The 16975-nt window shown below is 44.5% G+C and overlaps 1 protein-coding gene across 4 annotated transcripts in view; it reads left to right on the forward strand.

Annotated features, from left to right (window-relative positions):
• The window catches only part of srgap1a (SLIT-ROBO Rho GTPase activating protein 1a), a 107558-nt gene that overhangs the window by 47020 nt on the left and 43563 nt on the right, over positions 1–16975 (forward strand). For 2 of the 4 annotated variants that reach the window (XM_049007600.1, XM_049007602.1), the window contains exon 3: positions 14540–14702. In XM_049007600.1, the coding sequence (XP_048863557.1) occupies positions 14540–14702 (163 nt within the window). Of the gene's footprint in view, positions 1–14539; positions 14703–16975 lie in introns of those variants that run through there. The other 2 variants (XM_049007601.1, XM_049007603.1) reach the window with 2 other exon arrangements.

Genomic DNA, 16975 nt, shown 5'->3' on the forward strand with positions numbered 1-16975 from the left:
TGGTACTGAGATGCCCTGTTAACCAAAGCAGCAAGTTGCCTTATTGTCCATCTGCAAGTTGATCTGCTTCATGTCATGTGATGGCATCACACTTTAGAGAGACACGGTGACTCGTACACATCTGTAATGTGATGCAATTGTTTTTGTCTGGCTTCCTGCATCAGGCATCGTCTGTGCTGCCTGTGTTACTTTGGACTTTAGGTCATCGCCATAGTGGCGTGCTAATGTGTTTCCCACCACCAAAGCGCCATTGTAATACATTTCCCATTGCATTGCATCATGCTAGTACATCTCCCATCACTATAGTGGCATGCTAATTAATTTCTCATAACAATATGCATGCTAATGCATGTATAATTTCCATAGCAGCATGCTAATACATCCCTCATTCTCATAGCAGCATGCAAAATACATCTCCCAATGCCATAGTGACATGCTAATATATCTCTCATGGTTATAGTGGAACACTATTATGTGTTCCATTACTACTGTGGCATGGTAATACATTTCTCATAGACAAAGAGTGCTGTGTATGCCATTAACATGACAGTACACCAAGATCATGAGATCCTAGGCAGAAAATCCATATGTGACCGCTGCTAAATCGGCAGACATCAGTGAGCGATCCTCGTTGGAGTTGGAGCTGATTATTTTAATCATTATGCCGATAGATTTTGTTATGTTACCCTGGCAAAAACATATCTCCAGCAGCTTTATTGGTAAGCGTGCGTGGACCTGCTTATCGACCAATGTGTTTCAGACCGCGATTACATTCATGGGAACCATAACAGCACAGGGAGATGCCATGTAACTCTAACGTTATTACAGTTCATGATAGCTGGGCCAGGCCATTACACCAGTAATGAAGGCTCTTACATGGGTTTCAGCAATCAGATGTTTTCCTGCCCCTATGATTTCCTCCCTGATGTTTTTCATGGTGCCACAGCAGACCGGTTTAGCAGGACGCTTACAGAGTGTCCCTGGCACAGTAACCTGTAAATGATGGTGTAACCCCTACTTCTATTACACCAAATTAAATGTACACAACATAAACAGGGGTCGGGTGCAGGGTCCTTTCCCTTATTTATATATATTTTCTTAGTCCAATCACTGAGGGTTTTAGAAAGAAAATATGATGTGGACACGAAATGCCTTACTTCAAAACCATCTTTTTAATATATGAATTAACATAGCCAGTTAGGTTAACATAAATTCCCAGTATATAAATAAAAACCAAATCGTATATTATTTCAATAAACAAAAATTATATAGTTCGATAACCAGAACACAAACATATATATTTATAATTTTCAATGGGTATCCAAATGTTAATTATAAAAGAAAATTTGGCCAGCTCCTCACTGTCCCGTCCAAAAAAAAAAATATGGCGACTGGCACTCTTGCTGTCTTTCGGCGGGAAAGGAGAGACGAAATGGCGACGGAGTCGTTTTCCTCAGCCACTCGTCCTGACAAGGGAGGCTGGCGAAGAAGACTGGCAAAGAAGGCAGATTTTGGTAGCGAAATAGTAGCTTAGGCGCCACAGTTGTCGGCAGCAACGCTCAGCTAAAACCCCGCTCGCTCATGGCGGCTTATATTCGCCAACTGACGCAGATCGTAATCACACACAATTAAAAGAATCTTATTACACCATACTATCTGATGTACATATATACTTAAAACAAAGGAAACCCAATTCTGACATAGCACCAGCTTACCTGGCAAAGAAGGCAGATTTTGGTAGCGAAATAGTAGCTTAGGCGCCACAGTTGTCGGCAGCAACGCTCAGCTAAAACCCCGCTCGCTCATGGCGGCTTATATTCGCCAACTGACGCAGAGCGAAATGACACAGAGCGTAATGACGTAGAGCGTACCTTACATTACTCTGAGCTACCGCAACAACACCTACAATATGCCTCCTTCACTTAAAACAAGTGCAAATTCCAGCTTAAATATATATATATAATTACACACAAAAATTTGCTTATAGAAATTAAGGTAGACACAACCACATATACACATCCCTTTACAGACAAAACAACAAAAACAAACAAAGAAAAATAAGAAAATAAATTACCAATATACCATGTGGGTTACATCGGCATTACAGAGATAAGGGTGTGATGCCTGTTTACTGTGAACAGACTTCATCGCTATCTGCTGTTTCAAGCTTTTTTGCACTGTGATATGTATTGCCTGCTGTGGAAAGCAGTCCCTCATTGGTTATAAAGATAGGTTTTTGCACTTTGCCTTTTTAAAATAAAGGTGTTAGGCCTGTATTGTTATTGATCCCACAGAGCTAAAAACACAGGTCACGGGTCAGTGATGTAGATGCTCTCCTCCTCTCCATTCTGCACAGGGGTAACTCAGAGGGGCAATAAACTCGATAGTAAACCTGAGCAACATAGCTGTAAAACTAGCCTGTGGCAAAATTACTTATTGTGCCATTTCTTGGGGTGGGGTTGTGCTCCTGTCTGCTCCTCCCTGCCTCCTGTATTTGTGGGGTTGCAGCTGTCTGCTCCTTGCTTGACCCTTGTCTGTCAGATTAGGGTCGTACTCCTGACTGCCCCTCACTGCTCCCTGTCACTGGCAGTGATGCTGTGCTCCTGTCTGCTTATTACTGTGGTGGAACCTGGCAATCCTTACCCAAAAAACTGTTGAAATTTGTGAAAAATGGTGTTGGCAAGTAGTATTACTTATACCATTAAACGAGATTTGTAAAATTGTACATTTGTATAATGGTCAGGTCCTGCCTTGCAGAGCTTTTCACTAGGTCAGGGGTTGAATAGAATAGAATAGAATAGAATAGAATAGAATAGAATAGAATAGAAAACTTTATTGTCTGATCCCAAAGATAACAGAAATTTTCCTTTTGACAGGCTCAGAATCACATGTAAAACATACATACACGCACATACATATAAAAGGTGGAAATTGAAAAACTGTCAGTTAATTTTGTGCTGTTCAGGATGGTTATTGCAGAGGGGATGAAGGATTTCTTGAAGATATTTTTCCGGACCAGAGGTACCTTGTACTGTCTACCTGATGGCAGTAATTGTAAACAATGATGTAGAGGGTGTGTGGAGTCTTCAGTGGTCTGGATGGCTTTCTTGGTTGCTGAACGGATGTACAGTTTAGACAGGGATGGTTGCATTGTGCCTATTATTTTGCTAGATTGATTTATTATTCGGGATAGTTGTGTTTTTTGTTTGATTGTGAGAAAGTTGTACCAGCACGAGATGTTCAATCAGGGAGCAGCAGACCAAGGTCAGGAAGTCCTTATTGACCTGGAAAGTCCTGAGTTTCCTCAGCAGGTGGAGACGTTGCTGTTTTTTTTGTTTTTAGAAACAGCTTCCTTGTGCTGAGAGAAGGACAAGGTTTGGGTCAGATTATTCACTTCCTGCTGATACTGAAACAGAGCATGAGAATCAGTTATATGTGCTATCAAAGCCATGTCATCTGCGTATTTAAAAAGTGCCATCCCTTCTCTGCTGCATGAGATACTGTTTGTGTACAGAGAGAAGAAGAGGGGAGATAAAACACAACCTTGGTGGGGTCCGGTATTTAAAACCAACCTACTTGAATAAAAACCATTAAAAAGCACTTCTTGTGGTCTGACCAATAAAAAAGTCAGCGTTGGATGTACATTTAGGTCAGTATGGTGGCAGAGCAGGTTGTCAACATTTACAGTATTAAAAGTAGAGGAGAAGTCCATGAATGAAATTCTGGTTAGTTGGTGTGCAGATTCCTGATTTTTGGTGACAGTATTTAAAAGCGTAATGCATGCATCCTCCATGCTGCATTTTGCCTTGTAGGCAAACTTAAATGGATCCAGTTTGTCTGACACCATGCCTAATAGGAGGTCACCCACCACTCTCTCCATACATTTACACAGCACAGATGTGCGGGCCACTGGTCTGTAATCTTTCAGGTCTTTAGCAGGTGTCTTTTTAGGTATTGGAATGATGATGGATTCCTTCCACTGCTTGGGGACACAGCCAGAGTCCAGACAGTGTTGGAAGAGTCTGGTGAAGACTCCACTTAGCTGAGTGGAGCTTTCTTTGAGCACCCTGCCTCTGAGCTTGTCAGGGCCAGAGGCTTTATGTGGGTTAACTCTGTGTAGGATGGTAGTCACCAGCTGTTCATCTATATTGAGAGCTTGGAGATTAGAGCTAGGAGTCGGAGGGGCCCAAGTGCTTAAAGCGAGTAAAGACGATGTTTAGTTTCCCTGCTAAGCTGGGATGTGGTACAATAGCTGCAGGTTTAGGTGCTCTGCCCATCATGATATTTAGGCCCTGTCATGCTTCCCTCATGTTTCTAGAAGTCAGCTTCTGCTCCACTTTGTTCCTGTAATTGATTTTTGTTATCTTGGCTTTCCTTTTGAACTCCTTCTCCAATTCCCTCACCCTTAGTTTGTCTCCTTGCAGAAAGGCCTTTCTCTTATTGGTCTGGTAGATTTTCATGTCTTTAACCCATTTTTTGTTGTTTGGAAAGACACTTATTTGTTTGATGGGAGTGACAGTGTCTTCACAAAATAAGATGTAGGAGGTGAGTAAATCAGTCAGATTGTTAAAATCACCAGCACAGTCATTAAAAAACAAATCCCAGTCTGTATCCTCAGAACAGACCCTTAATGACTCAGCTGCCTCCTTGTCCCAAAAGGTTTTGTAATGGGTTCTTCTGTTTTCAGTTTTAATCTGTATGCAGGCAGTAGCAGGATGATGTTGTGATCGGAGAGGCCGAGAGATGGGCGCGGTTTTGAAATACATGTGTTTGGGATATTACCATAGCATAGGTCCAGTGTATTTTGCATTCTGGCGGGAGTTGTGACATACTGCTCTAAGTTTGGCAAATATGTTGTGCTGTCGCATTTCTTAAAACCTCCGAGAATAAATATTGGCTGGTCTCCAGTCAAATTAGCAGCTCTGTTGTAACTGTCGGCTATGCGCTCAGCAGCTAGGTTGAAGTCCAAGTATCTACCAAGGGAGTGGTCTGGGGAAACTCCCTTGGTGGGTAATACGGCCTGATGGAGACTATCATTAGTTCGTATAGAGGTGGGCGATACATCGATTTTATAGTGTAATTCGAATTTACAGTTCAGGACATGTGTTTTTATGAAAACACATAAAATGGTTTTATTACTTATTTTACACGCGAGTGCCAAAAGCGGAACTAATGCGACGCACCATTCTTCACGGGTAAATTAGCGTGGTGCACCTAAATGCTGTAGCAGATTCACAAACAACATAGCAACGACAGGGAATAGCTGGAGCTTGTGCCCAAGAAAGGTGTTGCTACATCTATAATACGGAATTGGTTCGGTTTTGCGCCATCGGACACAGACCAAACAAGTCCTCGTTGCAAAGTCTGTTTAAAAACTATTGCAACCAAAGGAAGCAACATGACAAATGTATTCCAGCACCTAAAGGAGAGGCATGCAGCGGAATTTCAGAAATGCAGCTCCCAGCAAAATGAAAATAGCCGCAGCACCAGCACAACATCCAAAGTTAAGCAAGCAACCGTCTGACACGTGTGCCATATGATAAGAACCCCTAAAACCTAGCCCTAATCCCAAGACGATGGAACTGCACATGCGCAGAAAGGCTCAATAGGTAGCTCAACTTGTCAGAACACCTGGATTCATGGTGCGTTCGATTATTTCTCTCTAACTCGGAACTCAGATCAAAACGTCACGAAAAATATCACTTCCCGTCGGAAACACGCCTCTTTTGTGATGTTGATGTCGGACAGAATTTTCTTGTCCATGTCATTACCCGATCTGCGTGCCTACCTGATTTGCGCGCACAGGCATATTGAAAGCCTAGCATACCGTAAAGTGTTCACGCATGCGTTAAACAGATTGGGCAGCATCGTAAAGTGAGCGTATTCGTTCAGTACGTATATAATAACACACTCCACATGTGCGTAATAATAAAAAAAAATATATATATATATATACATTACACATTTCGCTTCACGGCATGGATCAATCTCAACTGCGCATGCCAATACACAACTGGCAGTACAGTATTTTCGTTTCAAAACCGTAGTAGCTGACCATAATGATAATATTATTAAATAGTCATTGTACGTGTTGTTTTCAGGGCTGAATTAAGCTTGTCATATTCATTTTTAAAACATATGTATGTTAATTGTTTATCGCTGTGATCACTTCGTTTAGTTTACATAGCACTTCTTTTTTCAGTTCCCATTGTACAAATAAGTATTTAACCATTGCATATGTTATTATAGTCTACGTATAAAAAATAAATGACGGTTTAAAAATAGGTGTATTCAAGTCATTGAGTAACGCAACGAAATTGCTTGTGTCAACCTCACATTGCATTTAAATTCCAATATCAAATAGTTCAGATATATAACAATGCAATAAATAAAGTGTGAACTAAAAACTGAGTAATCATATTGTCAGCCGACCCCCGAAGGGAAATACGGACCCAGAATTGTGGGACAGAACGATATTTATTAGATCAGGCAGGCAACGGTATTTAAAGGGGCAACCCGAGGAGAATAGTTGTGGGCGGTAGCTGGGGTCGAAAGCCAGGGTGGTCAGTCCTAGAAGCCGGCACGGGACACTGAGACATGAGGAAGGGGAGACGCAAAGTCCAGGGGTAGGCAGGGCGGGCAGGACAGGAGACTCAGGAATGAGGAGTGATCTGGGGAAGGAAGGCAGGCAGAGTGAGGAGCACGCAAAATTGCAGATGAACAAGGCAAGGAATGAGGGAATGGCACAAGAGAAGAAAATGCTCGGTATTGCAATGTAACATTGGCAAATACTTTGCGACTGGTGTTGCGTGCTTTCCACCTTTATAGTGCTCCCATGTGGAACCTAATTGATAGTTTTCCAGCTATCCACGCCCAGGAGGCATGACAGTACCCCCAACCCCCCCCCTCCCCCCCGTCGATGGCCGGCTCCTGGAGGCTGGTTCTGCCGTTGGGGTTGACCCCGCGGCCGGGGTCCTGGTTTGGAGGGGTGAGCCTGGTGAAACCCCGCTGCGAGGGAGGGGTCCTTGACGTCCCAGGCTGGAATCCAAGAGCGCTTGTCGGGGCCAGCATCCACCCACTCGACCAGGTACTGGAGGGCTCCTGCTTGGCACCGGGAGTCCAGGATGGACCTAACCCAGTTAGTCGGGGGGTTTTCAGGGACCACCAGTGGCAGTAGCTTGAGGGGTCCATCCTCGAGGCGGAGCAGGCTGTAGCGGATGGGCTTTATCAGGGATACATGGAAAGTGGGGCAGATCCGGTACACTCGGGGCAGTTGGAGTCTTACCGTCGTGGCTCCAATCCATTGCAGGATTCGGAACAGCCCGATGTAGAGCTTACGGCATCCTGGGAGTTTGAGGTTCATTTGGATAACCAGACCTGCTGTCCCACCCGGTAAGGAGGGCCGACTCGCCGGCACTTGTCGGCTTGGTCCTTTGTCCTCTCCGCCTGCGTATGCAACACCTGCTGGATCCGGCACCAGGCTTGCGGGCTCTCCATGTACTAAGTCTCTACTGCCGGCACGGTCCCTGCGGGAGAGTCCCAGGGTAAGAGGGGCGGCTGGAACGGAGAGATGGCGGTACTGGGACTTACCCAGGAATTGAGGGCGTATTCCACCCAAACCAGACGGGAAGCCCAACCGGCGGGGTCCCCGCGGTCGATGAGCAAAGCGTCTTTGTGACTTCCTGGTTCATCCTCTCCGTGAGGCCGTTCGACTGCAGATGATATGCTGAGGACAGGCTGAGCGAGATGTTTAGCTTGTGACAGAATGCCCGAAAGACCTATGAGGCGAATTGGGGTCTGCAGTCCGAAACAATATCCTCTGGGATTCCATAGTAACAGAATAGCCATTGTACCAGGAGATCCGCAAGCTCGGAGGCGGTCGGAAGGCGGCACATTTTGGTGAATTGGTCCACGATGGTGAATATGGTGGTTTTACCTTGTGAGCGGGGTAGATCCGTAATGAAATCCATAGTGATGTGCGACCAGGGGCATGAAGGCATAGGTAAGGGATGGAGCAGCCCCATAGGAGCTTGTTGTGCAGATTTCAATTGGGCACATTCCGCACAGGACTCAACATAAGCAGTTACCTCTTTTCCCATCCTGGACCACCAGTATCACAGGGTGACCAGGTGTGGAGTGGAGGTGGGCCCTGAGTGCCCTGTACCTTGCTGGGCATGGACCCACTGAAGGAGGCTTGCCTGATGCGTTTTGGCCACATACAAGTGGTCCCCGGGGCAGCTTGAAGGGATGGGGCGAGTCTCATTTTCCTGGCAGATGATTTCCTCCAGTGACCAGGTAATGGTGGCAGCAAAGCATTCAGGGTTGAGGATAGGGCTCGTTCGATCTCCAGCTTCCGGGAGGTCGAACTGACACAACAACACATCAGCCTTGATGTTCCAGGACCCTGGAAGATAGTAGACATTGAAAACAAAAAGGGCAAACCAGGTCACCCACCGAGCTTGGCGGGCTGACAGGCGTTTAGCGCTTTGTAAGTACTCTAAATTGCAATGGTCTGTCATCACCACAAAGGGGTGATGGGCTCCCTCCAGCCAATGTCACCACTTCTCCAACGCCAATTTCATCACGAGGAGCTCTCGGTCCCCTACATCGTAGTTCCTCTCAGCCAGGGACAGCTTTCGCGAGAAGTATGCGCAGGGGTGGCGACGTCCCGTGGTCAGGTTCCTCTGGATCAGGACGGCCCCGACCCCTGCCTCAGAGGTGTCCACCTCCACCTCGAACAGGAGCTTGGATCGGGGATGGGCGAGGACAGGGGCCGAACAGAAAGCCTCCTTTAAGTGCTCAAACGCTATGACAGCTTCTGGATCCCAACGCAATCGGGTTGGGCAACCCCGGGTCATCGTGGTGAGTGGGGTCGCTACCTGACTGAAGTTCCTAATGAACCTCCGGTAAAAGTTGGCGAACCCCAAAAAGCATTACAGTTCCTTAAGGTTCCATGGGCGTGGCCAGTCCTGGATGGCCGTCACCTTCTGGGTGTCCATGGTCACTGCCCCGGGTTGAATGACATAGCTAGGAACTTCACCCTCGACTGGTGGAACTCACACTTTTCTCCCTTCGCATAGAGTCAGTGCTCGCGCAGCCGTTGCAGCACCTGCTTGACGTGTTTGACATGCTCCCGCTTGGAGCGAGAGTAAATCTGAATGTTGTCGATATAAACCACAACATATTTACCTAGCATGTCCCGGAAGACGTGATTCATGAAGCTCTGGATAATAGAAGGGCTATTAGAAGGCGTGACACATATAACATATGTTCAAAATATTGGCAAGATGCCATATATGTAACCAGGATGGATTATTATTGCATAAATGCACAGCAGTATAGATTATTATTGCATTTTAGTAAACAGTCATTACACACTACCTACATTAATTGTACATTATCAATGAAAACTATTTCAGATTGAGGAGATACACGAGTTCAATACAGTAAGTTTGTAGCAGTTTGAAAAAAGTTTTTTTTTTGTCTATTTATAGCATAAAGATTGATCTGAAATGCCTGCCTGATGGGAGAAGCTCAAACAATTTCTGTCCAAGATGAGTGTTCTTGATGATGTTTTTAGCCCTTCTTACGAAGCAGAAAAACGCAGATCGGGCAGGGTCGTAATAGTAAAGTTCTGTTTGTCTTGGTGAGCATGAGCATGCAAATCAGGTAGGCACCGCAAATCGGGTAGCGACAGTCCGAGTTGCCCCGTGACGTAATTTCAACATGGCGGCTTACACGTATATATAAATCCTTAAAAATGTTTATTTTGTTTAATGTATTAATAATTATAAATGTAATTGCACGTGTTCGATTTAGGGAATACCATATCGTGACCGCAAACCGTATCCTATCATGCAACATCAGATTTTTACCAGACTTGTTAGTGTCTTTTGTTTGCTTGTAGTTTGTTTGCCTCTTGAAAAAAGAGCATCGCTATGAATGTACTAAAATATTTTATAAAGCTTTTAATGTGGTTTGACTAGTTTGTGTTTCTTGTTTGTTTGTTTTTCGGAAAAAATTATCTCATTCCAAATCTGCTAAAATATAAAGCAACAACACAGTAGCGTATTCATGGAGGCAGCCATTTTAACAAGTGTGGGGAGTTCGTCGGTCTTGTTCCGTAGTGACCTGATGTTTAACAGGGTTATGGCAGGTACAGGAAGCTGGTTACCTCTTTTCCGTAGCCGATTCCTTATTCCTCCTCTGGAGCCTCTTTTCCTCCATATCCTCTTTCGTTTGTACCTGCGGAGCAATTCGTGGGGTATGTTGTTATCGATGAGGATGTATCTGTGGGTTGGCTCCGGTTGGTGGTCTAGCTTCAGCAGGTAATCCCATGTGTAGGTGAGCCTACCAGTAGCTGAGGTAGGTGGCTGCGCCGGTGGCTAAACACAGTCCATTTACACGCCCTAAACTGTATATCATCTGCCAGAAGCAGAGCAGATAAAGTGCCTCTGTGCTTCACATTGCGCAAAACATAAAACACTAGTAAAAAAAGACACGGTAAAAGACAATAAAAACGATAAAAGTCCTCATGAAAACATGCGTGCGCTGAGCCTTGTCAGGAGTCACTCTCACAGAGTGGCGGATTGGCAGTCTTTTGTTTGGGTTGTTTTGGGCCTCACATTGAACTTATTTGGCACTGCTGTGCAGTAACTTAATTATTCTGTATTCTCTGCCTGTCATATTTCTGAAAGGACATGGAGAATACATGCTGTGGAAGGCTGTAGATGAATGTGGCCACTAAGAACATGGAAGAATGTGACCCCTTCCCCATTTTATGACTTCTGCCCTCATCTGTGACATCGAGTACAAAGTATGTGTGGGATCAGCTCTCTGGATCTGTAATGCATTGCATTAATTGCAGTTATTGAGAGCCTGTAAGGAATATACAATCAAGGGCATCCCATTCCCTCTCTGTGTCACGGTACACGCCATGTCCCTTGGCCTTTGGTTTGGTTTTTACTGAATTGCATCAGCTGAGGTGGGGTGGGAGGTCTTTATCTGTGTGTTAGTTGTGAGCTGAAGCCTCTCTCTCATTTCTGCATTTGCTTCTTGGGTTTGTTTTCTGTTTACTGTGATCGATGGGCAGCATGAAATAATGTGTCTCAATCTGTGTGGCCATTTTTGTGCTCGGCTGGCACCCTGGTACTGTCATCACATGTGACACCACTTCCCTCTGGCTTAATGCAATTACTCAGTAGTCTGAGGTGAAGTCAGACAAAAAATAGGCACATTTATACATTAACCCCCTTCAACCGCCCGCCATGACAAAGTTAAAATTCAGAACAAAGGTTTTAACTATTTTTTTAACCTTTTATAGATTTTTGAGTAAAAAAAATCAAAGTTATGTCAAGTGGAGCTAATATTACAGTGATCCCCCTCTATTTCGCGGTTCAGCTATCGCGCCCCCACTATATTGCGGACTTTTCCCCGATGCATCAAAGTTCTCTGCATATCGCGTACCTTGCTTGTGGTCCAACTGTTGTGAGCAAACTTCTTCTGAACTTTTTGTTTTATTGTAAGCCCTACGATTTAAGGCTTAAACTTTAAAAACATGTTTATTTATATGGGCTTTATATAGCGCAGATTTTCACCTATCACTTTTAAAGCATGTGGGAGGGGTATTTTGAGGCTTAAACTATAAAATAATTATTTATATTGTCTTTCTGTATCGCAGATTTTCACCTATCGCTGATGGGCCTGGAATGTAACTTCCGCAATAGGCGGGGGGATCACTGTAATATCAAGAACTGAGTTTGTTTCGTTTAAACATTAAGTTGCCACGATGCCATTATCAGAGAGATAAAGTGAACTTGTACACTCACCGGCCACTTTATTAGGCACACCTGTCCAACTGCTCGTTGACGCAAATTATTGATCAGCCAATCACATGGTGGCAACTCAATGCATTTAGGCATGTTGACATCGTCAAGACAAACCGCTGCAGTTTAAACCGAGCTTCAGAATGGGGAAAAAAGGTGATTTAAGTGACTTTGAACGTGGCATGGTTGTTGGTGCCAGACGTCTTGTCTGAGTATTGCAGAAACTGCTGATCTTCTGGGATTGTCACACACAACCATCTCTAGGGTTTACAGAGAATGGTCCAAGTAAGGGCAAACATCCAGTGAGCGGCAGTTCTGTGGGCAAAAATGCCTTGTTGATGCCAGAGGTCAGAGGAGAATGGCCAGAGTGGTTCGAACTGATAGAAAGGCAACAGTAACTCAAATAACCACTCATTACAACCAAGGTATGCAGAAGAGCATCTCCGAATGCACAACACGTCGAACCTTGAGGCAGATGGGCTACAGCAGCAGAAGACCACACCGGGTGCCGCTCCTGTCAGCAAAGAACAGGAAACTGAGGCTACAATTCGCACAGGCTCACCGAAATTGGACAATAGAAGATTGGAAAAATGTTGCCTGGTCTAATCAGTCTCGATTTCTGCTGCACCATTTGGATGGTAGGGTCAGAATTTGGTGTCAACAACATGAAAGCATGGATCCATCCTGCCTTGTATCAACGGTTTAGGTTGCTGGTGGTGGTGGTGTAATGGTGTGGGGGACATTTTCTTGGCACACTTTGGGCCCCTCAGTGTTGCTGACCATGTCCATCCCTTTATGACCACAGGGTACCCATCTTCTGATGGCTACTTCCAGCAGGATAATGCATCATGTCATTAAGCTCGAATCATCTCAGACTGGTTTCTTGAACATGACAATGAGTTCACTGTACTCAAATGGCCTCCACAGTCACCAGATCTCAATCCAATAGAGCACCTTTGGGATGTGGTGGAATGGGAGATTCGCATCATGGATGTGCAGCCGACAAATCTGCAGCAACTGCGTGATCCTATCATGTCAATATGGACCAATATCTCTGAGGAATGTTTCCAGTACCTTGTTGAATCTATGCCACGGACGATTAAGGCAGTTCTGAAGGCAAAAGGGGTCCAACCTGGTACTAGCCAGGTGTACCTAATAAAGTGGCCGGTGAGTGTATATTGGCATGTAGACAAAAATATTGGAAGCTCCTCACATTCTTTGTGTGGGATAAGGTTGCGTCACCAACAGTATTGTGTTGGCTACAGGCTGGGTGCCCCCTACAGGCCTGTCAGGTGCCTGCCGTTTCCCAGGTGGCCTGCTTTGTGACCTGAACATTATAAGCAAAGCCAGCCTCCTGACAGAAAGCACCCTTTAGTCTGTCCAGCCTGTGAACCTAGGATCTTGGTGTGTCTCTTATTTGCTTGCCAGGAATAGCCTTTTTGTTTCTATTGTGTGTTTATGCTGTTGAAATAAACCTGTAATGCTCAGACATTTTCGGTTCAGGGTCAGTAACTGACTGTTTAAAAACCCATAATTTAATCTTAGTGGATCTTAGTGCACTACTTAGTGCAGATTACCGAGATACTACTAGAAGTTTAGTTTTTCTTACTACAGATGGTTTCAGGTTAAGGAACTGGGCTTGAGATCCTGAGGAGGACCTGCTGCTAGCTCTAGAATTTACAGTGTATAACCTTAGAAACCATAACACCTGCTATTTGTCTTGGTTAGAGCTGTCAACCAGGAAAGCAAATAGCAGCAGCATGGAAATGTTTGTTCTTGTGTTTATTTATCTCTCTGTGCAATGTGATTAGATTTCACAAAAGCTTGACAGCCTGGAGTGTTTTTTTTTACTCAGACATTCGGAGAAACATGGTACAGCTGAAGCTGATTCAGATTCCCCTGGGGTCTTCTCATTTCTGTGCTGTAGGATGTTATGTTCATATGAAGTCTTTAGCTACTGATTCCAATTGAGGTACCCCTGGGGTTTTGGTCTGGGCTATTTTATTCACCTACCTTTTAAGCCCTGCTTTCAAACCCATTAAGCTGAAGCAGTTACCTTGTCAATCTCTGCTGCCTAAGTTTCCTGAGCTGTGTGCAATGAATATCTTCCCCCAAACTGCTTATTTAATAAACTGTTATATGGCTGTTATATTTACTGTTGGTACCCTGAGGCTTATGTGAAAAGTGTCTGCAACATCTGCTTGAAAGTAAAAGAACTACATCTACTATGAAGAACCACTTATGAGGTGGAGTTGGAGTGTGTCTCACTGAAGACATTTGTGTAAGCACTGTCCCCGGTGCATGATGTTGGTTTTGCATTCCAGTTTCGGCACCCACTTCTTCCCTCACTGTCTGACACCAAGAACCTCTTCATCTGTGCCCTAGAAATGTCTTTGATGCAAACCCCAAACCAAAGGTTTGCAGCATAATCTCTTTATAGCACTGTCTTCCACCTCAGTGATGTAGGCCAGCTCTCGCTGGGGAGGGATAAGACTGATCTGATCTGCCGCTCTTCCATCCAAGACACACGATGATACACTTCACAAACTGTTGAGCATTCTGCTCCAAGGCCGTAAACTCCAGAAGCTGTGATTCTTGCTCGTTGGTAGGGCTTTTTTGGAGCTGGTTGGCATCATTTGCTTCATTATATCTGATGACCTTGATTATGCTTGACAGTCAGTTTCCCTCTTTGTTCCCAAACCCATCCATCTCAGGAAAGACCAGAACCTGCTGTCCCCAGTTAACTGCTGGTACCTCCTGCTGAACCAGGTGAGGCGGGAGAGCAAGGACCATGCCACCCTCAGTGACCTGTACCTGAACAATGTCATCATCCGTTTCATACAGATCAGTGAGGACTCCACTCGACTCCTCAAGAAGGTGAGGCCTGCTCACCATCCAGCAACTCCCAGCTTTTGCTTCTTATCTTCTGACTGTTTCTGAAGAATCCAGGCAGTTATTAACAGTCTCCTACTGTGCGTTTCCTGCTGGTGGCTATGTGTGATACATTGCACACTACTATCATTGTATAGTATCTTGGGAGGTAACCAGGAGGCATCTGGGTTAAAGTGTGGATGTAGTTCAATGATATGACACCTTACTCTGTTTTTTGTGTGCATTATTTGTAGAGCTTATACACACTGGTGTTTTGTGTCAAGTACCTATGCATTTCTGGGAAACCAGAGGACCAAAATATTTCAAGCTTGTTGTAGCTTCTGAATTTCTCAAATGGGGAAGAAAGGACTTGATGTTAAAAATCACTCTTTATGGTGTGACTGTCCCCAGGCGGATGCTTCCCCGCTTTCCATGGGCATCGGCGCCATTAAATCTGAGGGGAACATGTCCCCCTCACATTTTATAATTATTTGTTTGTACCCCCTCACATTTAACATAAAATATTAGTTTTATGCCAGTGTGTCCCCCCCACATTCAAAATGCTTCTGACGCCCCTGCTGCTTTCTCAGGCTGATGAATAGACTTGCTTCTGTGCTACTCGATGGTTCTTCTTGTCATTCTGACTTTTGAAACACAAGATGAACCCTTCGGTGATGCTGTGTCTGGAAGTGATAGTAATGCATAACTTTGTCTTAGGTAGCATAAGTGTATCACTTCTAAGGCAGCTCTTTCAGAGTTTACAGGATGTCCTGATGCATGGGGTTAGAGAAATGCCCTTTACTGAGTTTGTTCTCAGCATTTAACCAAATTGAATCTGTGAATCTGATGAATGAGTGTGATGCTTTAATTTCTCATCTCGACTGAGCCATTATTGCATCCTGCCCTCATTAAACCTTTAGCTCAAACAGGCTATGTTAAATCATCATCTGATATCCATGTCCTTGGTCTTTCTCTGAGCTGGGGTTGGCCCTCTTGTAGTCACAGCTGAATCACAGTGTGGGAGTCCATGATTAAACCATCTCCTCAGGAAACCACAATGATCTGTCAGGAGTAATGGCTACACAGACCTAGCAGACTCCAATCATGTTATTATGTGTGTAGCAAAAAAAATGCCAAAGTTCCTGAAAACCTCTGGATTACTATGATTTAGCTAGCATTAGTTTTACAGGCACCACTGAGCAGGCATCCAGGATCTCACAGCAATGGACAGGCTAATGTAGCCCTAAAACCCAGCTGACTACAAGAATACAATGCCCTGGCCAACACTTGTATAAAGCATGTGAATTGTATTTACAAGGACATGTTGATGACTTTGAATGCTCCACCCCAGGCTGCTCATCCAAGGGCTGGTTCGCTATGGGGCAGCGTTGTATGTCAAGAGCAGATTCCAGATATTGTCATGCACATAGATGATGACCCTGTGCATAGGGACCTCTTTGCTCTACAAGTGTTATAGCTTTGACAGTAATATGAAAGGTGTAAGACCAGATAATGAGTGCAGGAATCAGCATGACTGATGTTTCAACTAACATTTTCACAGTCTTGGCTGGCATTATTTCAGCTGGTTTTGCCATGGAGGCAACGGAAATATCAAAGTTCTCCCCACACTTCAGTTAAATGATGCTCTCAACAAGCTCCAAAGCAGTTGGGTGATCATTCTGGATAGGAACAGTGCGGATGGGTACGATCATTTTAATCTGGAACGTAAACCGTAGTACCTCAGTGTCATTTGTAGAGATTTGAAGTACCACAAAAAAAGTGGTTCACAGTTCATTGTTATACAGATCTTTGGTTAATCCACTTCATGAAACCGCAAAGACACGCAATTAATTATCCATCACAATTATGACAAGCAATAAATTACATTTCCCTATAGCCTATAAATAGTTTTAGGCTGTGGTTTTATTGCTTGTCAGGTTTTTATAAAATGTGAGGGCAAGCCTAGAAGAGCGCCGAGAACTATGGGAAAATGCTTCCTACACAAATACTGCTGGCTAGTGAGAGAAATTAAGCCTCAAACATATAGTGGGTGAAAATACTAAACTATCCTATCAGTGCTTGATTTTATCAATTAAGAACCCGCAACCCCATTGTAAGTGTGTTCCAGTCAGTGACTGATCAAGCAGTGTAATCTCGCCCACCTTGCGTACAGACGCCATACTGAAGCCTTTGCTACTCTGAAAGGAGTGCAGAACTCAAAGCAGGTCATTCCATCAGCAGCGGCCCTGCTGCTGCAGCGATGGGCATTTGGGAACAAG

Source organism: Brienomyrus brachyistius, chromosome 3 (assembly GCF_023856365.1).
Source record: "Brienomyrus brachyistius isolate T26 chromosome 3, BBRACH_0.4, whole genome shotgun sequence".
NCBI lineage: Eukaryota > Metazoa > Chordata > Actinopteri > Osteoglossiformes > Mormyridae > Brienomyrus > Brienomyrus brachyistius.